Consider the following 24,922-nt stretch of genomic DNA (forward strand, 5'->3'; position numbering starts at 1 on the left):
TATATATATATATATATATATATATATATATATATATATATATATATATAGTGCTTTACATTTCCTTTGTGTTAAAGCTTCAAAAATGATTTCCTACATTGGCAAGAAAAGTACAATGTTTTGAAATAAAATAAAATATAAAAATATTAGAAAATGGAAATGTTATTTTTCAGTTCAGAGAACTTGAAATTTATTTAAAAAGTAACATACACATTAAGTTAATTTTTTATTCAATATGTACTTAAAAAAAACGTGAAACACTTGAAATTATATACTTAATACTTAAATATTACAGAGTATTTTCTAACAGATAAAGCCTGATTTGGAACAAATGGTACATATCTTTAGAAAAAAATAGTTATTGGGAATGTTTAGGGGGGAAAAAGCTTATTTTCTCTCTCACAGAGAGTTAAATGAGAAACTTAGCACAACGAATGGAACGGAAGCAGCTAGCTTTGTTTGTCAGGAGGTAGAAAGAAATCTGCCCACCAGCACCTCTAAAGGTCACTAATTAATGGGATATGAGGTTAATGGGATATCATGTTTCTTTAGACTGTGCAAAAAGCAAAGTTTAAAAATGACACAGACATAGCCAGGCAAGCTGTTTCCCCTTTTTCTAGTATTTATGCTAAGCTAAGCTAACTGGCTGCTGGTGGTAGCTTATATTTATCTTACATAATACAGACACGAGAGTGTTATCAATCTTCTCATTTAACTCTCGGTGAGAAAGTCAAGAAGTGATTTTTCCAACTATTTCTTTAACCATATCAATTTAGAATAAGTACAACACAGAATAATTGAAGTGAGGTTAAAGGTCACCTGTCTGTCCACCAAAAACTTCAAGTAAATATCTCTCTGACAACCTACGGAGTCCCATTCAAGACCTGAGATAGATCGTGGTGAAAAATGTTTTGACACATTTTAAGCCATGAATGTCAGAGTTTTCACTAAAGTTCTGCTTTTTCTTATCGAACTCTGGCCAAGTGTGTCACACATTTAAGATCAATGACTGTCTAAATGTTATCGACTGTATGTAAGAAGCTTGATGTCAAACCCCTGAGTGAGCCGGAAAGCCAAACATTACTCCTGCCACTGTACTTCACACTGATACAATGCAATTCATCTTATGCTTCATGTGCTTCTTGCTTTCTTTGTCTGGCCTCAACAGGAATATTTTGCTTGGAGTGATGCTGCCAACAAGAAACAGTGCACAAATCAGGAAAAGCAGATGGCACGTTTTGACTTAGGCACTGATTAGTGGACTAAATGTAAATTGCATTTTTAGGCCAAGCAAAATATTTAGCTCAACTGGGCCATGAGTTAGAATATTAATGAAATGCAACACAACACTGGCCATCTGGAGGAACAGACAAATTCACAGTGAACCCGAGGCTCAATGGATAAGGGAAAGAGACCAATGTACATAGGCCAACCCATTGATCTTCCTCTTGCAGGCCACTAATGAAAGAACAATTTCAAGAAAAGGCTCTGTAGATAGTCAAAGGGGTCACTTTTCTTCCTGGCCTCTGTAATGCATTCTTCCTGCTCTATTAATGGGCCTCTTTGGGGGTGAGTGTAACCATCAGCCATGATAAAAGAGATGGAAGGGGAATCAGCATTATCTCCAATAATGGATCACAGCGTGAATGAGAATGAATTGTCCCTCCTCCAGCTCATGTAGAGAGAGAAATTTGCCCTGCTGTCAACAGTAACCTGACCACTTTATCCAGGTAGAATCAGATAAAGGAACTGTAATCTGTCACGTGATATCTTTGGGGGACTGAATTATTGTATTTGATGATTTTACCTGAGGTGCTGAAGTGTGATTTTGGTGATTTAAAATTGCAGAAATATTTAAAAATGAATTCAGTAAAATGTACTAACAAATGTTTTCTTGATTGCCATAAAAGCTGGTACAAACATCCTTAATGCTCAGATGATGAATGCAAATCATTTATGGTGATCCCCGCAAGTATTTGTCTCTAGCGCCACCATCATGCCAAAACGTTAATTTGTCTCATATTAGTTTGTGACCAAATATCTACAAAACTAATGATACATCTGAACCCTTTGTTTAGTGCTCATTTTCAAATGTTGCATGCTAACACGCTGAACTAAGATGGTGAGTATTTTAAATATACTTGGTAAACATCAGCATGTTAGCATGCTGTCGTTAGCATTTGGCTCACAGCACCACTGTGCCCTAGGATTGCTTTAGAGTCTTGCTTATTGATACAGCAGTAGTCGTTTGCCTGGTTTTAACGAAAATATATAAAGGTTAAGAGTTTCTTTCACAATTCACTAAATATAAATTCTCAACGATAAGAAATAGAATCCCTAAAGACCAATATATTAGCAGCTATTGGATCACAAAACTATGACACTTTAGGGGACCAATCATCTGCATTGGTGATTTTTATTGAGATACATGTATTGCTTTTGGGATAGACAATAATAAAGAAGCTAATCCTGATACCATTTTATATGTAAACAACTACAGGGCCTATACAATATCTAACCCTATAAGACACTGGCAGGAGTGCATGGGGCATTTGGTGCACACCTTTAGCTCTGAACTGAGTCAGTGATAAAGGCATTCTTACATCTCGGTGAGAGCTCAGGTATTCAGCAGAGCCTCTTATAAACGACAGGTATACTGACAGGTCAAAGCTTGGCTGCACTGGGACTTAGACACAAACAAAAGCTGTGTGATGTGAGGACATCACCAATGATGTGCGAGGGAGAAAACTTAAATACTATATAATTACACTATATATACGTATATATATAGTAGTGTATACATATGGGTACAGGGGGTGGCAAGAGACTAAAACATTTCAAAATATGTAATAGAAACTCTCAAAGCTGAGAGAAATCGAACAAGGAATGAGGGAGAATAAAAGCGAGACAAGGGGGATGGGGTAACTTTCTGCATTAAAAGAATATTCTGCAGGTGATGCTGCACAAAGGGCAGAGATCAGGGAGGCTTTGTTACTCATGTCTCTCGGAACTTTCCAGCCAGTCAGCAAAACTGACTCGTAGGACCAAAGACTGCAGAGTCTACTACTGGCTATTTAAATATATACAGTGCATCATATTTTATGTTTTGTATGTAAAATCATAATCCGATTCCTTGTAACCATGGCTGTCGAATCAATGCAATGGAGTAGAAACTACTGTACGAGAATACAATGACATTAAATGGTAATAGTTTGCAGTATTTGAAATACCTTAATGTTGCATTTAAATGCAGTACTTGAGGAAAACATACTTTTTCACTGGAACATTTTCAGAAATTGTTTTTATAAATGAAAATAAACCGTAGCAACTAGATGATGCCTTGATGATTAGCTGGCACACAATGTGCTCTTGCTTAATGTGTTTTTGATCAAGCATTCAGTTCACAACAAAAACACCCAATTTGTCTTTTTGTCACTTTCAGCACAGATAGCTGTACTTTTTAGAAATGGAAGAACAATGGATGGATCCATCCAATGTTTCTGTCATCTAGTCTGCCTGAAATGAATGTCATGAGGGAATACTAACTGTCAGTCGGAGCCTATTGTTATCATTTTGGTCTGCCTGAACATCTATTCTGCCAGTTATTGTCAAGACAATTTTCTGTTCATTAATCACCAGATCATCTTGCCACGAAGGCTGTGGCCTCTGGACATGATGAAGGTCCTCGGGTATGTCCTGACACAATGCAGACGCACAGTCAGCCAACAGGGCATTTTAAATCAAAACACACTTTGTAATGGGTCATAAAAATAGCTGAAAGAACATTCTATTAGCGCATTAAAATTCTTATGAACCAGACAATGACAAGAAGTATCATCCACCCTGTAGCAAAACATGTTCATTATAATGAAATTCAAAACAGGCAATACAAGCAGCATGATCTATCAGTCTTTCTTTTTGTTTTTTTTTTGCTGTTTTAGAATGGAGTTCAGCTAGTAATAACAATGTAAACAAATGCAAATGGCTGCAATACGATGGAAGGATGGAGGGATTGGAGAAATAATTGGACTGGGATATCTGAAACACAACTGGCAAATAATATCGAGAATTCATGTCTTTTGTACTCACTGGGTAAATGTCTATCTTCCGGTCCCGGCCGACAGACATCACATAGCTTCAAACGTAAAATTACACAAGCTCAGCATGGATTAAAATTCATACTGAGCCAAGAACACTTGCCAAATATCACATCATTACTCACAAGTTCCTGTGAACTTGCAGAAAGATGCAGTCGCACACTTCGTGACATTCACCCTCTACAGGAAAGATTGGAGGGGATTTTTCACAATTACTGGATAATACAGTATTTCTTTTTCTCTTTCTTGTTTTTGGTCTGAGGAAGTAATGACAATGTGCAGTACTTACCCTTCTTCAGTGTCTTTAGGCACTGACCATTGTTGAAGTTCCAGATCTTTAAACAACCATCTCTTCCACCTGTGATGAGCCTGCAAACACAAGAACATGCTGTAGTGTGATGCTATATGGTTTTTACGAAAAGTGAAACATTTCACAAGCTGCTTCGTGTGCTGTACCTCCTCCCTTTGGGGTCAAAAGTCATGCATGTGGTGGCAGACAGATCATTTGTGCCACCAAACTCAAAAACCTGATGCCCGGTGTCAAAATCCCAGACTTTCACCACCTGAAACCAGTTACATTTTGAAGTAATTTCACAGATAATGTACGTCGAATTAAAATGATCATGTTTAAGACAGACCTGACAGTGGAAATGTAATGTTGAAAAGTACTCACAGATCCCTCAGTGCAGCTGACAACTTGACGAAACTCCTCACTGTAGCCGCAGCACATTACAATCTCATTATGTGAAACAGTCAGACGGCTGTGAAGCTGTGGCCTTACAGAGGCAGAAGATAATAAAATGAATAACAGGGCGATGAATATTAAGGTGCTGCAGTCATCTCTGAAAAAATCAATCTTAAAAGCTGTTGGGTGAAAGTGAGATGTTTAATCCCTCAAAAGCAAATCTTCAAAAGCATCAGCTGTCTTATTTCATAGAATCCCGCAAACTATCGTCCCTAAACGAGTTCAGTTGAGGAATATTTTCAAAAGCATCTTCAGAGTACATTGGATTCCATGATGAAAAAAAGAACAAAGGCATGACAGCCAACCTTATCTTCAGGGAGAGCACAGCCATACAGTCTGCCGCAATGTAGACGCATTTCATAGCAGAGGAATACGAGCATGCAGACATGTCACCGTGGATCCCGCTGGCTTTGGGGTCAGCTGTAAACAGGCAATGCTGATCTTGAATATCCCAAATCTGAAATGGGAACAGGTGAACAGCGATCAAAGAATAATTCATATAAATAAAGTAAAAGCAATACCACACTAAAGAATACCTGCATTTGAAACTTCCATTTAAGTAGAAGTAAGTATTAAAATACTATGTAACACTTATATTGCAGACTGGCTCCTGTTTGTGTTATATTATACGACTGGATCATTACTATTAATGTACGTAAGCAGCACTTAAACACTGTTGAGGTGCAGCTAATGTTTTACTGCTTTTTATACTGCTGTATAGTTTAATTAATCTGTTTGATAAACTGATTATACGTTTGTGCGTACAACCTTAATCTGAAAAGTATCAAAATAAATGTAGTTGAGTAAAAAGTACAATATTTTTTAAGACTCGTTTGGAAAAAAAAACATTTACAAGAAGCAGGTTTCTCATTTCTAAATGTGCGAGAAGTCCATCTTCATTGCCTCTTCTAACATGGACTTTCAAGTCGTCAGAGGAAGCCAGCTCTCCTCCAAGTCTTCGGACTACTTCGTTCTGGATCCTGGTCAGAGGATAACATCCAGCCAGGTGTTACAGCATCCTTTCGCTACAATGGGCCACCTGACTTCTGTTGTCCTCTAAGTCTGAGCTCAAGTGAGGATAACCAGACATCGACCAGATCCTCCTGTGGTCCACAAAACCCACTGCCATTTTCGGAGGACGATAGATCTAGCATTGTCTACATCAAGCCTCTGGCAAAAGAAAGAGGGCTTATGCTGAAATTTCACAAGGACGCAACGACAGCCCAGACAGCACTTCCCCCGAAAGGAAGATGTCTAGACGTACACCTGCAGTAAAAAAAAACCTTATGGAGTAATCCCAGAGATCTCCTCGCCTGTACGGAAGAAGAGGAAGATCTTGGAAGATACACCTCTGTTAAAAAGGACTTATGGAGAAATCTTGCAAGACAGCAAAAAAATCCCAGCGATATCCCCTGTGAGGATAAAGACAAAGATCTTGGAAGGTACACCTCCGGTAGAAAGATATTTTGGTGACTTTTCCCAAGGCAGAAAAATAATCCCGAGGATCTCCTCCCCAGCTCTCTCCCCTGAGAACTCCCCTAAGACGAAGGAGGACATGAAGGACACAAGAGCTAAGATATGGATCATCGGGTATAGTTACGTTCGATGAGGGGAGGCAGGAGCGTATCAGAACTTAGGGGAGAACTATGGACTCAATGCCAAAGTTGATTGTTTTGGCAAAGGAGGCCTGTGCTGGAGTGGCGTCCTACCCAGTTTTTATGCCGAGTTGAAAACTCAAAGTCTCCCTGACATTTTGGTGATCCACGCTGGTGGCAACGATCTGGGGTTGACGCCCGCCAATGAACTTGCATCCAGAATGACAAAGAACCTGATGCAGCTCCACGCAAAGTTTCCTCGAATGACAATTGCATATTCCTGCATCAACGAGCGTCAAGCGTGGAGATATGGACAGACAGGGAAGGTGTTGGCAACTGTGACGGTGAAGTGATTGAACATCCCCACCTGAGATACAACAACAGGAAAATATTTGTGGCAGATGGAGTGCACTTCACCAAAGAAGGAAATTGAATATTTGTGACCAGCATCCACACTGTCCTGAGGAAGATCCTTCAGAAATACCACCCATGAATCGGTCTCTCTGGGCGACTGTGGCTCAGTGAAAAGCAGGGTCGTCCTTCAATTGCTCCCGAAGCTGTGCCTATACGGTGTATGAGTGTTGTGTGAATGTTAGTTAGTTGATGCTCCTGCTGTCAGTGTAATGAATGGGTGAATGTTGACATGTGTCAAACAAGTACAGTCAAGTACTGTACAAGTACAGTCCATTTAGGATCTATCTATGTGTTGAATGTGAATGCTTGTCTATCTATATGTGACATCTCTGACTAAATAAATGTGTTGCAGTGTTGCAACGTTGAAATCCATCCCTCATTTTTTATAGTACAGTAGGGCGAAAAGCCCTTCAATTGATAATCCTTTAAAAAGTACAAAAGGTCTCTTGATAAAAGCTCTTTTGTATTTGGTTCAAGCTCTGGCCTAGACAGCCTCTTTAGTCAGATAATGTGCAGTGATTTAGTTAATGGTTTCATCATGTTGGTTATTTGCTGGTGTCTGAGCCACTACAGAATGTTTGCATGCGAACAAAGCTGATGGCAAAAACAAAGTGAGCTGGCCCTGGAACCAAATGTACTGACAGAAATAAACTGTTTTTTCAGACATAATCTGACACCTAAACACGTGTACCACACAAACACATGTAGACAGGGAACTGTTTAGGCCGTAGTAAAGTCAGCGAATCATAAACTAATTAAATAATAATTACTTTCACTGTGTTGTCTGTGGAGACAGAGAAGATCTGACTGTCCTCTGACACGATGTGGAGGTAGACGATGGGAGCAGAGTGGCCTCTCAAAATACCGGTTGGTTTCCTAACAAGAAAAACAGAACAAAGAGGAGTTGGTTTTTTTATTTAGTGTTGATTTTCTCCAAGAAAGCCCTCAGAATTCTGGCTGCTTACCCAGAAAAATGTGGGTTCCACATGCGTACAAGTCTGTCCATGCCTCCAGTGACCAGCAAGCTGTGCTTGTGACACAGGTCAAAGGTCTTGACACCTTTGTAGATGGTGAAAACTGTCTGGTCACCCAATGCCCGGAGCTGTGGAATCCAGCTCAGTTGGACCTTCTTGGTCTTACCTTCGTAGCAGGCCTCTCTGATCTCACTCAACTGCTGCTCAGCGTCTGTTAAAGGTAGCGCACAGCCTCAAGAAGAAAAAGAAGAAAAGAAGTGTTTCATTACAAGGCCCATGTGTAAGCATCGATCAAGCATGTTTTCTGGATCAAGGGTAGGCCATTATCAGAATGAATGAGCAGCTGGCAAGCGGACATGGCCGACCACGCACACACAACACATACACACACGCTGGCATTGATTGGTGAATTTGAGAAGGACGAGTCATCATGCGTCAACCCTTACAGCTCTCCTACCAGGCTGCCTCATGATCAACACCAAGCTTAATTGCTGCGAAAGTACTCGATACTTTGTTCCGTCAGCATTCGTCATTTCTAATCTTGATCTCAAATCACAGCCAAGTCACGACAATGAAAGTCTCGGATTGTTTGATATTGTCCTGATGGTGCTGAACATGTGGCCAAAAAAAAGACAAAGAAAAACAGAATTACCTATAACGAGGGAAGAAGATTCTTCATTCGATGAGGAGACAACAGCTTGAAAACTATGAAAATATTTTGCCTAAAGTTAGAGAGAAGAGTTAGTTGCTCCGTCTATTTCAGGGTTATCTGCTCATAATGCAAGTCAAATGTACGGTTACACAGCTTCTGCAGATATTGTAAATCGTCACCGAGCTGAACTTAAATTCATTCCTTTGTAAGGGAAGTGTACATACAGATGGAAAGGTAAAATGTCACCTGTGTCACCCAGTTGTGATGAACCTTCCATCTGACAAATGTCACTTTGGGAGATAGCGCTGCATTGTCAACCGCTATGTTGGGCATATTTTCAATCTTAGGTAATTTATTCCATAATCTATAAAAAAAAAAAAAAAACGAAATTGAAATGAACAAGCAGGCCTGAAACAGGTCACATTTTCCGAGACACTTCCTAACTCACATAACCTGCATATCATTTATTTGATTGTCGGGGAAGAAGAGATAGGAAGCAAGGGTATAATTTACCACCATACTTTTGAAGATTGAAGCTTATACAGCTTCCTACCCGGCTATGTTTTTTAGTACTTCACCGAGTCCATACACTCAGTTCTCTGTGATAACCAGAACAAAATAAATGCACAATCACCACTGAGAAAGACGAATCGAATAAATGAATCAATCTCACACACATGTGGTTTTAACTTGAATACATTAAAATGTATATAATACATGATACCCCTTTCTCTCAGCAATAGCTACTGAATGAATTCACAATATTCACATATTACTGATTTGGAGACCAGACATTTTAGTCCTTTATGTGATTGAAGATGAAACATGTTTCTTATACTGCCCTTCATATCCACTGATATGACAATGAATATTTCAGATGTTTTGTGATATAATGAAGTGATTACTATATAATAATGAAAAGATGAAAATCATGTTCGAAGAACCAGAACGTTTGATTACCTGCACATGTGAATCATAAATGAGAATGGAAATGGAAATAGGCCTTGGCCTTTCAAAAAACAATGATGAAAGGAAATATATAAGTCTTCATCTTATTCAGTTAAAGTAGCTCTGTTTTTTTTTTTTCACTTGCAGTATTGGTAAACTACACATCCAAATAAAAGAAGATACATTAAATCATGCCATGGCTGCAATCGATCACTTTATTCAGCAGAGAGTCTCACATTTGTTACTTATCAGCACAAAACGTTATTTTGCTCAGGAAACACCAAAAACGGCTGCAAATGTATCTCACTCATAGGAAAGATTCCTGTTTTTCACTGACAAATTCCTTTTGATCAGTCAAGAACGTGAGAGGGAAACAAGAAGGTACACACACATAATTGGCTGTTAATGATTGATGTCTCCCTTAGGCTCAGCTATGTTTTCTTTGGTCACTCTGCTGTGCAGGAAAATAGTCTAATCACTGACTTTGAGTGTCTGGCAGAATATTGCTTGAAAGTTGACATAATTTTTTTCTGATTTTGTATTTACTGTACAGGTAGTTTATACTGTATATGTATACTAGTAATACCTTCATAATGTGTTCATGATATCTTGCCATGGTGTCCTTTACTGTTTGAATAATACTGAATAACAGTGTGTACTGTGATTAACTGACATTTTACTTATTTAACCCTTATTAAGCCAGATCAAATCCAATCATATCAATCATCATATGTGCTACAGATGCACCAATACTGATATTGGATATTTGTCTGATACTGACTCGAATAGGTGGATCAGGCCTAAGCGACAATGGGCTGATCTGGTTCTGTATACCATTATTAAAAAAAATGATATCTATGTATTTAATTGTTATATTTTGTTTTACAAAGTTAGGAAAGCGATGTTTAAGTCAAGCTTGATGTTGCCTTACACATAAAAGAATGATCCCATTGACTTCCACACAGCGAGGCATACAACTTAGCATTGGTATCTGATCGGTACATGGCATCGACCGACAGCCAAAGGCCAAGTATCGATAACAGCATCGGGACTGAAAGAGTTGGATCCGTGCATCCCTAATCTATGCATGAGTGACCTGCCGACAATGGCCTCGTACATTACACCAACGCTGCATCCTGCGCATAGCAAGTGATTACCATCCAGCCAGATTGTACAATGTGCAGTGAAAGAAAATTGATCGTGTATTGAGTCTTTAGAAAAGCAAATTTACCTGAGGGTATCTCCAACAGAGGATATCAAAATGATTGTGACACATCCCTGAAACACAAACACCAAAATGAATCTCTGCCAGCATTTCAGTAATCAAGTGGAACAAAATTCATATTTTTTAGTTTAGTAAAATTGGATCAGGTTTACGTCTGTGTCTCCATACAGGATACAACATTTGTCAGGGCCAGTGTAGCTATCGGGGGGAAAAAACAAACCATGATTGTGACTTATTGTGACATTTGGAAGATACGTTAACATGCAGTTTTGTTGCTCACCCATAGTCTAATGTCAAAGGCACTGTGTCTAGTGCATTAATCTGGCAATAAGGCTCCAGAGTGGAAAGCTCGTAAAGTTGGATCTCTCTGTCCCTGCAAGATAACGAAGACACACACAATAAACAAAATCTAGAATAGTCTGGAACCTGCAGTGAGAGTAATCTATGTGTTCAATAAATGATGTGCTCTTTAATTCATTGTGTTAAAACTTACCCTGTTCCGATCATCAGCTTGTTGAACTCTGTCATCAGAGTAAAATCACTTGCCCACTTTGACTTCCTGTTTGCAGGTCCATCATTCTGAAAGAAATTCAAATAATTATGTGTTAAAAATATTCCACGTTTCTCAGCTGAATAATTTGTGGCAATCAAGGCAGTCTTGAATAAGTATTAAAAAATATTCAGCTGTGGTATTTTGTCCTCTCTATACATATAGAGGGAAAACACCTTCTATACATATTACAATATTAAAGGCTTGGTCTATAGACCTCCATAAAGTGGTGCAGGAAGGAGTCCTAAACCTGGAACTGTTCCATTGTCTCAAAGTTAATGTTTTTTTTGTTTGGATTCCTGAAATAAGGTCTGTGGTTAACACAAGCTTTAAAGATGTTTACGTTGGTTCTACGACTACAATAGAAACTACAAAACGTCATCACAACTAACTAAAGCTGCCGATTGCATTCACACTTCAAAACTTATGGAAGTCGTGTTCATTTGTGAAGATTATCTTTCTGAAGAAAATGTGTATACATATTGTAAACTTGAGTTTGTCAAGTTGGCCGACATAAATACGTCATCCCTGCATTACTTTGTTGTTGTTGAGAATAAAAACTATAGAATGACACCAAACTTATCCCTAAAGTGTTCAGATAAATGCAAAACAGGTAAAACATACAAACATGTGTTTGGTCTTAAGTGGTTTAAGTTCAGGGCTCCAGTAGCAAACAACCCCGTCCTCTCGCACTGATACGATGGTGCCGTCATGGGTGGAGTGGATGTTGACGATGGAGATGCCGTGACACAACGCCTTCATGGTGGCTGGCAGAGTGAACGCCACCTGCTTACTGCGTCTTTCAGTTTCCTCCTTCTCCTTGTAGTTCTGCAGCATGTGTGTGCAGAACTCACCCTGCGTCACAGTACCTGGTGTTAGGTTCAAGTTGTCTAGCCCGTATGTTGATAGTTATGAAATTCTTATCGTGGTTGCGTGAGTCGGGCCGTAGGTTTGGTTTCAGAAGTAGGTGGGGAACAAAAAGACAGAAGTTCTTCAAGCAAAAATAAATGAAGTGTTTAGATTATGAATGCTATTCCCGATATCAATATAGAAATGATGAAATTTGTTAGATCCTGTTTTCCAAATTAACAATCTAATTAAGAATTTGAATATTTTGTAATTGCTGTATTATTGATACACAAACCTTAAAGTCACATTTGTTTTTTGTTGATTCACACCTCATTCTTTGTTACAGATAAATATTATATGTCTTCACTAAAAAGAGAAAAGTGCTCTACTGTCTTCTCTAATATTTAATACTTGATTGATGTTCAATTATTGCATGAAAGTAGGAGTTTGAAAAGTGAGGCGGACGTGTCTCCCCCATCGCCGGTGGAAATTACACCCGTGTATACGAGTACAATTGTAAAATGAGTTTTTTGTCTCTTGGAATAAAAAAATCAATCCATACTCCAGTGTTACACCAAACATCTGGAAATATCTCCTAATCATTTCTTTAAAATTGACAAACCAGGACAACATTTTTCCACTCTACAAGCCATACAGCCTCTCACAATCATAGCTGAAGGAAACAACACTGTCAAGATTATTAAGTCAAGTGTCTAGAGTCAATAGCAATGTTGGGAAACAATGAGCTTTGTTCCATGTGTTATTGCACAGTCACCTTGGCGTTAGGAGAGCTGATGTATGCTCGTGTTCAGGTGAGTTACAGTTACACTTGCTCCTGTAATCATAACTGGATTACAATTGCCATAATAGTCACATTTCATAGTTGCCTAATTTTTTTTATTGCAAATTATGCATATGCATGCTAATACCAGGGTATTAGCATGCATGAGAAGTGTCATAACTAAGGCAACTCTCCAAAATAAAAAAGCTGCATGCTCTAAGAAACAACTATGAATGTCATCTCACCCATGAAATCCTTCCTTGGCCTGAATAATCAATCTTCTTAAATAACCCTTGAATCTGTGCGTTGCTCTGTGAAATTCAAAGCACAAAAGAATAAGGAACAGCTATTGTGAATTAGACATAGAGAACACAGAGATGAGAGAATCTGAGAGAGAGAGTAAGATATAAAGAGAAATGTCACACTGTCTTACTGTCTTAGGCAAACCCAGACACTTCTTCACTGTACGTCCAAAATTATTCGCATCAATGGATCTCAAGCCACCCGTTTCAAATTCCTTTACAAGAGAAAATACAGTCAAATCTTCCAGAAATGAGCAGGCTGTCCGTGTGTTTTGAAATGATGCAGTTTATACAGTACCTCAAATGCTAGTTTCAATTTCTGGAGGTTGCCGAGGGATATCGTCTCATCAATCTTATCGGAGAGAGGAAAAATTGTAACATTGTACTATGAAATGAGCCAATTATTAACGCAGGTTGATTAGGAACACTCTACGAAAAGAGCACAATGCACAATAATAGAGTTTGATTGGCAAAAAACGCGTCAATTCACAAAGTGTGCGTGCTAGAGAGGAGGAGATATTAACACTATGTAATTATCAACACACATTATTAGGGCTCCACCTCTGAGTATTAATGACTATCTGTAAAGGCCACCACAGGCCATCACCGGCTACAATCGTCTCTAAGATGCTTGCAGAAGGCCAGATGACAGGCCATGCTCCCCGTTAATTTGCCACGGTTTCCAAGCAACGGGTCCTTGATCCATGAACCTCTTTGATCCATCATTAATAAATAAAAAGGGATAAACAGCCTAATTCCTCAAGGATGTAACTAGAGTCGAGGTTTCCCCCACGGTATCTCTTCAACTGCAGAGATAATTGTTTTTATCAGTCAGCGTGATGGAAAGTGCTGAAAGTGTTCACACAACCTGGACTGCTTTCCAAATCCCTTTATTAGAGCTGTATAACGTTGAACTCCTGAGCCTATTCCTTCTAATCCGTCACGGCACATTGCTCACAACATTAAGCAGGAGAGTGGGACTGACATCTGCGACTGCAACTTCTACATCAGTCCATCATTCCTGTCGGCTTGAAAGCTAGAATTTGAATCTACTTGGGACCTTTTAAGCAGTTGGCTCGGTAACTATGTTTGTTTTACTTTGGCCTGAAAAATGTCCATCCCTGGCTCTGGGACAGATTGTCCTGCCTGATGTGCTGTCATGCTGCGAGTACAAATTGATCATCAGCTTGATTGAATGTGGCCCTTTTGGTATTACCTCACATTCATCCTGCTGCTCACCTTGTGAGTGAGATATGCTGCTGCTGCTGCTGTAGTTGAGTTGAAGCACTCCAGAAAGAGTCTGCAAACTGGCGAGTGTAACAATGTAACACTCTAGTGACACCTTGAGGCTATAAGCAGTAACTTTAACAAAGCAGTCAGATTGGGAGAGGGTGAAAATCTATCATGGCACTAAAGCAATCTAGATTTACTTTTCAGATGTGCATTGATCCCATTTACTTTAGGTTTTGAAAACTACACCTTGAGGCTGCAGAGGCTGCGAGTTGAATCGATACTGCGGTGTTGTCGTCTCATGATTTCAGCCTCATCTCCCAGTGTGACAGAGTGCCTTCGGCCGTTCTGTCTCAGCAGCTCTCGAACCAACCAGTGAGGCTGCTCTTGTCTGTCCTCACTGACGTCCCTTTGTCTTGGTGCTGAGAAATTATCCGTGACTTTCTCACCCCGACAACTTGGTCCCGTCGCCCTGTTCCCTGTACTCCCCAGTTCAGAGAGCATGCTGGAGGATTTGAGATATAGTTTTGAGTAAATGCATGCCCTATATAGTATATCGCTATTATGTAAAAGTATTTCTTTGGCACTCATTAGAAGCATATCAGAAATGTCAGTGTTGTATCTTTTACTTGACTTTTACTTAAGTGCAAGTGCTCATACTCATAGATCTATTTAATCTGAGAGTGATTGTAGGTGCCAGGTGACCAGACTTCCTGTATTATATGGTAACTGCTCAGGGGTGCCACAGATGGCAACACAAGCATCATGACAACAGTAAACATTTCCTGACCATGACAGATAAACAAGGCAAGGCCTAAACTGTTGGTACCCGACATAATAGTCCTCATATGAAGATAAAATGAAATAGGAACACAATTTATCAAAGACATGTGATGTACAATGGCGGTGAGGAGGAGAACAGAACAGCAGATTACCTGGTCACATGCTGGGTTTCTAATCTTCCTGAAGCAGAAGAAGAGCGGACCTTTTTCCCCAATGGCATCCTTGTTAGATGGTGACGTAATGTAAAAAGCAAACTTGCGTGCAGCACATTTCCACAGTCAGAACTCCAAACAGATGTTGATCGGACAGATCCGACATTAGTCTACCTGACACTCACTCTAACATTACACCTGAGCAGAGCAGGTGGCCCCACGGTAACTAAGAAACCAAGAGTGACAACTGAGACTGCAAAACTAAACACAAGAAGCTGCACTCATAGGGAGAGAAACTGCTTTGATAAATCTAGTTTACAAACTACCAATTTTTTTTTTTATTGTAATCAGTCAGCTGTTATGTAATTTCAGATTCAGACACATTTTTTTTAAAAAACATTTTCAATGCAACTACCAATTGGGAATGAATAAATTAAATAAAAATATAGTGCAATTCATTCTGAAAAGACTCATAAAACAGTATTTCACAATGCAAAACAGAAGAATCAAACAGTGCTTGCGATATTCTGTGGCGATAGATCAACACAGTAGATCAACGCATTACACATTTTGATTCTGTCTCGTTATCAGGCCGCAAACAGACTGCATAACATCAGACAGCAGACTATGGGGACAAGGAAACATAAAGCCTTTTTTTTTGATTGCTTTGGCACCATTTAAAAAAAGGGCTCATTTTGTCAAGACACTACGCACAATTCACACAACCCCACGCCCCAGTAGCAGAACACCTCAGATATTTTGCAAAATTAGAAACACTAAAAAACATTTTTGTCACCATAAGGCACACACATGATTCATACGATCTGATTGTGTTTGAACCAGTTACACAGCGCTGTGCTCAATCTAAAACCCTTTTAACAATTTTACTTTTCTAATGATATAGTCCAGGTTGGACCATGGTCCTCTATCTGGTGCTGCTTTACAGGCCTCTACGTGGAGGGTGAGGGGGAGCGATACAGCACGAGGAAGGATAGATACCCGTTAGTTGTAGCATCAGAATCAGGATCTCTCATCTTCCATTCAACACATGCATTTTCATGAATGTGCTGAGATATTGTATCTTCTGCTGACAATATGTCAATTTATGTTCACAATATATTGACTTATCTATCTATCTAGCTCTTATGCAGTTTGAAGTTCAGACAATCTGCTGCCCTTCATGAGTTGTTCGTAGAGGCAGCTCTTTTCTGATTGTGGATATTTTTTATCTGTTATGATGTTTATTTTGATATATTGTATTAAAGCTTCAGTTTGAATTCATATCATTCTGAGGTTCCCTGTTTTATTTTGTCCCTCACCTCTCCCTCTCGTTTCAGATATCTTCACTTCCTGAACCTTGTGTTTCCAGCCACTGTGATCACCTTTCCCCGCCCTGATCAGCTTCACCTGTTCCCAATCACCCTCCTCCTCCTCCCTGAATTATTTAGTCTGTGTGCTCCCCTTTGTCTGTGCTGTTCTGACCTCTACATTAACAGTGACCATTTGTAAACATCTAGTCTCAGAGTTGGAGTCTTCTATAAACAATGATTCTAAATTGTCAGGCAACAGTTTTTAATTAAATGAATATAAAATATATATAGCCAAAATGAAAAAAAAAATAGTGGGGAAAAAAACAGAAGCCGGTGTCAACAACTAATAAACATAAACTTAAAAAAAATACAGTACATCCAAGTGAAAGTGCAATTTACTGTATATAGAGAGATGTGTTGGAGTTTTGTTTGTTTTACCCTGGCATTTAGTTTCAGTTAATTTATACTTGGAAAGAAAACATGTAGCTTGTCTTCTGTGCAAAGAATACAATTGTCTGTGATATACAGTTTAATATCATGGTGTTGAACATTAAATACATATACAATCAGAAGATATGGAAAAGACAAACGGTATGTTCATTTTTAAATAGTTCTTATGCTTCGTTATAACAGTATATATTTTATCAATTATATTATAAAAGTACAACTGTTACGGTTACCACATATTTTCTGTATCTACATGTGGAACTAATCTGCGGGTGACAGCTCACGTGACCGCAGTTGTCCTACGGAGCTAATGACGTTAGCATGCTAGCAGGAAGTAGACGGACCCGAACGTAACTTAGCAACACAGCGCAGGTCAGAGTGAGCACAACGTTTTTAACGGAGTTTATCGAGAAAAAAACAATTCTGTCGTTTAGTAAAAATGTCTAACGACCAAATGCTGAGAACTTTATTCCGCCAGCGACTAACTGCGGCTGGTGAAGACGTATTTGGTATGTTTGAAGGAAAGATAGCAGAGCTCGAGGAGGAACTTTCTCGTACTAAAGAGGTACACGCGCGACAACGGAAACTACTGAACGCTGTTTTCAACCCGGAAGTCCGGAAACAAAGAGCAGGTTGGTTCACTTTGTTTCGTCTCTCAGTTTTCAAACACTGTTCATGCTCCGGCTGCTAACTTTTTAATGTAGGTTGGAGTGAGATTCGGTTGCAATGAATATTCTTCTTCTGACCTGTTCTCTCAGCTTCTATATGACTGATAATATTTAAATAAATATCAAAAGTTGTTTGTTCTCTTTGATAACACCACGTGGATTTTGCAGCTTATTGAATTCTAAAATGGTTCATATCTTCATGGTCACATAAGTCAACCTTGACCTATAGGTTCCTGAGAGCAGTTGGAGGGCCGGTGTTACGGTTTAACCAGGGACCCTGTTAACTGGCGACCTTCAGACGAATGCGTCTGTTGTCGTAGTTACGGCAGCTGTTGAAACAGGAAGAGAGCATGTTGCTCTTCCTTTTGAAATAATAAAGTTGGTAAAAAGGTCTCGGGATCGCCTCTCTGCTGTTTGCAGATGATGTGGTCCTGTTGGCCTCGGATCGTGACCTACAGCATGGGGCGTTTTGCAGCCGAGTGTGAAGCGGCGGGGATGAGAGTTAGCACCTCCAAATCTGAGGCCATGGTTCTCTGCCGGAAACCGGCGGATTGCTCCCTCCAGGTGGGGACGGAGTGCCTACTGCAAGCGAGAAGTATCTCGGGGTCTTGTTCATGAGTGAGGGTAAGATGGAGCGGGAGATCGACAGGCGGATCGGTGCGGCTGCAGCAGTAAAGCAGGCGCTGCACCGGACCGTCTTGGGGAAGAGGGAGCTGAGCCGGAAGGCAAAGCTCTCAATTCACCGGTCGGTCTACGTTCCGACCCTCACCTATGGTCACCAACTCTGGGTCATGACCGAAAGGACAAGGTCGCGGCTACAATCGGCCTAAATGAGTTTCCTCCGTAGGGTGGCCGGGCTCGGCCTTGGAGATAGGATAAGGAGCTCGGACATCAGGAGGGGATTTTGTTTTGTTTTGTTTTATTTTATTTGGGAGAAACCTGCATTCCAGGAGAAAACCCATGGGAGGGTGGATGAAGGAAGGGGAGATGAAGGAGGGAGGGTGAAGGGGGGAGAAAGATGTAGCTAGTGATTTCCAGCCCACAGTCCACCTTTCTGTCGCCGTCTCACGTCTTCTTCTCATGCATACAGCTGAAGAACCTTGTCTCTGCATTTTCCTTCTGTCAGTCTGTTTGTCCATCCTTTTGAAGAAGAATCCTCTCTTCTTCTCTACTGTCAGATGTCCTGCAGGACCTTGTTATCCTCCTTTAACTGTTGGATGATTGTCTCCTGGCTCTGTTGTGTCTCTTCCAACAGTTCAGTCTTAGCCCCTTGTTTAATAGAACCGACCAGACCTTTGTTGACTAATTGCAAATCTGTTATTTTGGATTCCCAGATCTGGTCTCTCAGGTCCAGGACTTGTTTGATCTTTTCCACCACACTGTCGTAGACTTCCTTCCAGACCTCATCGTTCTGGACAAGTTCAGCTTCTTTGGTGACGAGCAGGTTTTGAGACTCTTTGAGCTTCTGTGAGAGACCCTCGTTCTTCTTGCTGAGATTAAGGAGTTGGTAGTTTTGCTCAGAGAGTTTTGCCTAATATACATGATGCACGTCCATGGTTACATTGTGGCTGTTTCTGAAGGTTATATCCACTGTTTCTACGGTGGCAGGTTTACGTACATTAGTCAACTATAACTGCCCACATGATCAAATCTCAGCAGGACTTTATGGAGGAATACTTCTTAACAATGTTGGGTAGTGCCACACTTTTTTGCCATATAAACTATTGATGACCTCATTGCTGCTGGTGCGTTGTCTTTATGATTTGTGTCGGCATGTCTGTTTGGTAACTGTGCACAGGGAGTGTAAGATGGAATGATGGCAGGAAAAAATTGTATATAAAGGAGACTATTTGCTCAATACTAAAATGTCTTTATAACGTCTCTGTGTGTGTTTACTGTTTTCCTGCAGACCTCCAGCAGCCGTTGGTCGTTAAAGAAGAGGTTCCCCCTCAGCAACAGGAGTGGAGCTCCAGTCTGAAACAGGAGGACCCAGAGCCCCCACACGCAAAGAGGAACAGGAGGACCCAGCCCCCACACGTTAAAGGAGAACACGAGGACCCAGCCCCCACACGTTAAAGGAGAACACGAGGACCCAGCCCCCACACGTTAAAGGAGAACACGAGGACCCAGAGCCCCCACACGTTAAAGAGGAACTCTGCACCAGTCAGGAGGGAGAGCAGCTCCAAGGGCTGGAGGATGTCAAGTTCTCATTCACTCCTGTGAAGAGTGATATGTAGCTCTGGAAATAATGATCAGAATGTCAACAAATTTGAACTTGATGTTCACAGCCAGTTATTGCATCAAATAAAGCAAATGTTTCATCAACACCTTTGTTCATTTTTGAAATGTATACAGTTAAACAAACATTAACTATAAGCGGAAAGTGAATAGGAAACTAAAAATCCAAAAGCCATGTTTCTCCACATTATCATAGTAAGGAGGCCGATACTGATCACAAAAGAAAGTCATTGATATCAAAGGCTCATCTCATCATAAAAGTAGGTTGTCTGATTATTCACTTCACCCTCTGATGTCACCAACCCCTAACGGGGAACTAGTGCAGCCTACACTTCAAACTGACACATGGGGCCCTATAGATTAAACCTTAGAACACGTTATATAATATATATATGGTAATACATCTTTCTGTAAGGACAGCCTTTCTTTACGTTATGTCATCTTTGAATAACTCATGATGATACTGTGAGCCTACAAGCTGCATGAAACAATATTTTTACATGATTTAATTGAAAACTTTGAATTAATGAATTGGAAAAATCAAAGATTAATCATAAATTTAAATGTGTGTATATGTATATATATATCAGCTAGACAAACACTCATATGTATAGTATATTATATATAAAGCTATAAAGAAGACATTTAGCTTTCTATTTATCATTCCTACTTTTAAGATTTAGTATCTCAGTAGGATACAATAAATAAGGTGATATTCTTCATACTATTTTAGCTAGCTGGTTCCCTGCTGACCGTATATCAACAGCAAACCACTGTAGACTGCATTGTAAATATCTCTAATGATGTGCTTTATTTTATGATACTAATCAGGGAAACATCAAGAATTTAACATTCAAACCTTTGATCAATTCACCCAGTAACATCTTTCGTTTCCATTCGTGTTAGCGATACCCACCACGTGTTAGTGTTCGAGTTGAACACTTATATATATACTTTTAAATGTATCATGATGTTTTCTTTTGTTTTTCATCTTAGGATGTTGTTTCCATAGACTGTATATAAGAGAGCTTGTTACATTTGTGTCATTTTCTTGTAGCTGCCACCACATACGTCTCACATCCTTCAGCCTCTGGATGAGACTAATTATTATGCTGGTTAACGGTTAATTAATCACAGGTGGTTTCTAACATTTTTGTCACCATAAGGCACACACATGATTCATACTATCTGATTGTGTTTCAGCCAGTTACACACTGCTGTGCTCAATCTAAAACTCTTTTAACTATTTTACTTGTGTCACGGTCTTGGGTTTGGTTTAGTTGGTTTCCTGTTTTATTTTGAATGTCCCTGCCTCTTGTCGCCTGTGTTCACTTCACTTCCTGTATTTGTGTGTGTGTTTTCCCGCCTGCGTGATTGTCTGCCCCGCCCCTGATTAAACCCTTCTGTGTCTAATCACCTGCACCCCCCAGTGTATTTAAACCCTTTGTGTCCTTTGTCTCAGTGTCAGTTCATCTGTTGTGTTACGTGCTCTGTAGCTTCCCTGTGTTGCTCCATGTCCTGCTCCATGTCCTGTTCCATGTCCTGTTCCATGTCCTGTTCCATGTCCTGTTCCATGTCCTGTTCCATGTCCTGCTCCATGTCCTGCTCCATGTCCTGCTCTGCTCTTTCCTGTTTTGCCCGTTACTTGTTTTTCCCTTGGATTTTTTATTACACATTTTTGGACTTCCGTGCTCTGCAAGCTTTGTGTTGAACATTTTTCTTTATAATTAAAATCACCATTATTCATCCCTCTGTTCCCCCGTGTCTCTCTGCGTTTAGGTCCATCCTCTGCTACCATTTTCGCCCACCTTGTGACACATTGTTAGAATTAAGTTCATGAATATTGAATGAAAAAACACAACACACAAAACCAGTACAGCACACTGATGAAAATATTATATTATATATTTTTCTCTCCACATTGTAAAATCAGACAACACAGCCATGCATTTCCAAAGGTTGCATTTTGTTTTGAAAATCAGAACAGAAATACAATTTAGTGCACAAACAAAACAACAAACAAACAAAAAAGCATAAATTACTTGCATTTAATTGCTAATACATGTTTCTGAGGGGTTTACATCCCAAAAATTGGGTGCAAATCAGAATGTGTTTAGAGTTTTCTAAACTTGTGCAAAAGTTTTCCTCTCTGAGTGTCAGATTAAATCATTGTGCTCTATGTGTCATTTTAGTGTATTAGCAATTGAAGGAAAAAGCTAGAATTATGACACGAATTACACACACAAATGACAAATCAAATACATTCTGTTATCTTCTATTGTTATTATCTCTGCCAGGAAGACGATGGATCAGTTGTGCATGTGCGTACGTCTGAGTGAGTGAGCGAGCATACTGTTGGTGCATTAGTGTTTAGATGGGGAGTGGTTATTACAGACACACCTACACCTGGTGAAATGTGCACTCTGCTGAGTGCACCATTCTAGTTTATTACATGGAACGAAATTACATAAAAACCCAAAATACAAAGACACATTATTAATACCATAAGCAATACGATTTAGAGGGGTCCTGGCCAACTTGATATCCACTTTGGTGAGCAGGAATGAAGCACAACTGGTGGGAGTTTATTTAGTTCATCCCTATAGTTTGGATAAGCATCTGTACTCACTTTTGTTATAGCCTCCTTTTCTGCAAAGGAAAAAGACACAAAACATGAATAATCCATCTGTCAAAAATCAAAAACAGTAAGCAGCTTGTTCACAGTGTTGCTTACCCTCCTCGGGTAAAGTTCTGTGTAACTGCTGCAGCTCCTCGGGCAGCAGAGACTTGATCATATTTGTGACATTAGTGACTCTCATTCCACAAAACCTGTCGTAGTTTGTCAAATCTGATCTTTTTTGCTGAGTGTGTCTCTGCACAACAGTTGGAACTGCAACACACGAGATAATGAATGGATAGAAAGCATTAGCTTGGGGAATTGCAAGCACTCTTTGCTGTGTTAACATTAACATATTTTTTGGGCATATACTACCTATACCAGGACGTGCCACGTTAGGCTCTGTGCAGCTGTAGAGAGAGTAGTTGCCCAGCAGTTCAAGCCTTTGCTTTGGCTGGCGATAATTGTCCCTCATTTCAGTATCAGTAGAAAGCAGCATTTCAGGCCTGCTGTACCGGGGTTCAAGTCTTCCTTCTCCTTTATTAATAAGATCATGTCCTGTCAAATAAGTACCACAACAAAATTAAAGTAGAGAGACATTTTATGACTGTTTCATTTAGAAGCTCCTGAATGTCAGTAGTCCAGCTGTTCTGACATGCTTTCACATACACAAGACTGAACCAACAGACTTGTCATACCTTGAGGCATACCCATGTAGTCACATCTGTAGATGGAGCTGTACTGTGCTGTCAGGGCCTCACGGATCTCTCCCTCAGATGGGGGACATTTCCAAGGGAAGCCGACATACTCAGAGTTTTGTGCGTTATCCCTAGGCAGCCTCCACTTCATGAAGGACTCGATGTGGAGAAGAAAAACAACTTGATTAAAAGGTTACGATACACAGTGAGAGGTTAAGCATGGCATTCAGCTATAAATGTAAAATTGAGGCTAACGCAGCTTAAATACCAACCTGACTGGGATGCGGGTTGTTTCTCCTCTGCCCCGAAGATGTTCCTGTGCGAATGCATTCAGGTTTACAGGGTGGCTTCCAGCTAAAATCCTTGTTGTACACTGTTGAACTAAAAGGTCCAGACTGTGAATAGGAGTCTATAAATGAAGTTGACGTTGGGCTCCTGCAAACGCATCAACATACAATTACACACACAGAGAAACAAACATATTCTATATGCCTATTCTTCACCAGGAGCCTGTAAATAGAACTTACACCAGAATCTCTGCAGCCGACTTTGGCCGGTAGACGAATTGTCTTCTATTAGATGTTTGATATGGATCCCACCACTGTTTGCCCTCTATAGAAAAATATACCATTAGAATGCAACCCTGAATTATTGATATGTTCGGTGTCATTTCGAGCTACAGACAATGAGTTGGGTGCACAATGAAGATTGAAAAAAAAAAAAATAGTAAATCATTCAAGCAAATAACTAATATGCAAATGTTAGAAATGCTATGTACACCTCTGTATTGTGACCCTTTTTTTTTAACTTGACTATCTTATTTTTGACTGGTGTTCGGCTGAGGGGGACAAGAACAGGATTTTGGAAAGTAACGCGATCATATCCCCGTCCCAGTGAAAATAACGCCCTTGGTGACACTCACAACAGGTATGAACCAAAATGACCCCAAAGCGAGATAGCATGAATAGGGAAATTAAATATGACATTTCTACATTAATAATTACAATGCTGTAAGTAAAAATTAAAGTATTGTGAATAATAACAAGACATGACTCTGCAACGCTCAAAAATAACAATTCCAACTAGAAATACATTATAATGTACCAGTCTATCATTAAGCTTAATTACACGACATAATGAGATGAACATATTATATAACAGTACATGTAATACAAATGCAAGAAAGTAATAAGATGACTGCTATAACAATAAACTATAACAACAATTAAAATGATTAAGTAACTTTCAAGTTAGTTAACAAGATTCAATCTCTACATCGGCTGTCCTTGGTATAACATTACCTTTGGTTGCCATTGTTGACCATTGTTTTGGAATCTTGTGCTATGGTTGTTTTCAGTATAATGAAATCTTTTCCGTTTCCATTTCTTTCAATTCATTTGTGGTTTGCCAAAAAGCGTTAGGTATTGTTTTTATCTAAGCAGAGGCAGAGGTGACCCCAGAAGAATGTCTCTAGGTGCTGTGGTTATGGAGACCTACGACATGGCCACAGTGAGCTGCTCAGCAGGGGAGATGTTGCATTAAAAATTCAACATGGCCATATGCCTTATTTATATCCGTTACCGGCAGTGGTGCAAAATAGGTATGTTTAGTCAAGTAATTTCCTTTAGTGCTATAATATCCAACAAT

The 24,922-nt window shown here is 39.7% G+C and overlaps 2 protein-coding genes across 2 annotated transcripts in view; both read right to left on the reverse strand.

Moving 5' to 3' along the window:
• wdr95 (WD40 repeat domain 95) overlaps positions 1–14,866 on the reverse strand; it is an 18,633-nt gene extending 3,767 nt beyond the window's left edge. The window contains exons 1-17 of the mRNA XM_031863432.1: positions 14,612–14,866; positions 11,825–12,055; positions 11,144–11,229; positions 10,931–11,023; positions 10,803–10,848; positions 10,657–10,703; positions 8,724–8,841; positions 8,478–8,547; positions 7,817–8,036; positions 7,622–7,727; positions 5,148–5,299; positions 4,771–4,873; positions 4,554–4,660; positions 4,387–4,466; positions 4,223–4,277; positions 4,090–4,135; positions 3,637–3,696 (exon numbers count right to left, since the gene is read on the reverse strand). Coding sequence (XP_031719292.1) covers positions 3,637–3,696; positions 4,090–4,135; positions 4,223–4,277; positions 4,387–4,466; positions 4,554–4,660; positions 4,771–4,873; positions 5,148–5,299; positions 7,622–7,727; positions 7,817–8,036; positions 8,478–8,547; positions 8,724–8,841; positions 10,657–10,703; positions 10,803–10,848; positions 10,931–11,023; positions 11,144–11,229; positions 11,825–12,055; positions 14,612–14,866 — 1,875 coding nt within the window. The remainder of the gene's footprint in view (positions 1–3,636; positions 3,697–4,089; positions 4,136–4,222; positions 4,278–4,386; positions 4,467–4,553; positions 4,661–4,770; positions 4,874–5,147; positions 5,300–7,621; positions 7,728–7,816; positions 8,037–8,477; positions 8,548–8,723; positions 8,842–10,656; positions 10,704–10,802; positions 10,849–10,930; positions 11,024–11,143; positions 11,230–11,824; positions 12,056–14,611) is intronic.
• A 7,458-nt stretch (positions 14,867–22,324) lies between these two features.
• tex26 (testis expressed 26) lies at positions 22,325–24,589 on the reverse strand. Its single transcript, XM_031863817.1, has 7 exons — positions 24,577–24,589; positions 23,803–23,887; positions 23,548–23,710; positions 23,276–23,432; positions 22,953–23,135; positions 22,695–22,850; positions 22,325–22,609 (listed from the first exon to the last, which is right to left on the reverse strand). Exons 1-7 carry the CDS (start codon positions 24,587–24,589, stop codon positions 22,479–22,481), a joined length of 888 nt encoding a protein of 295 aa, XP_031719677.1. The 3' UTR covers positions 22,325–22,478.
• Between the last annotated feature and the right edge of the window lie 333 nt (positions 24,590–24,922).

Source organism: Anarrhichthys ocellatus, unplaced genomic scaffold (assembly GCF_004355925.1).
Source record: "Anarrhichthys ocellatus isolate YVR2014 unplaced genomic scaffold, GSC_Weel_1.0 scaffold29, whole genome shotgun sequence".
Classification (NCBI taxonomy): domain Eukaryota; kingdom Metazoa; phylum Chordata; class Actinopteri; order Perciformes; family Anarhichadidae; genus Anarrhichthys; species Anarrhichthys ocellatus.

Bases quoted from the DNA above. Each gene is read 5' to 3' on its own strand.
- tex26 (XM_031863817.1), bottom strand. The intron at 23,711-23,802 runs GTAAGTTCTATT...ATGCGTTTGCAG, and splicing joins TCGGCTGCAGAGATTCTGGT to GAGCCCAACGTCAACTTCAT. The intron at 23,136-23,275 runs GTATGACAAGTC...CTTATTTGACAG, and splicing joins CTACATGGGTATGCCTCAAG to GACATGATCTTATTAATAAA.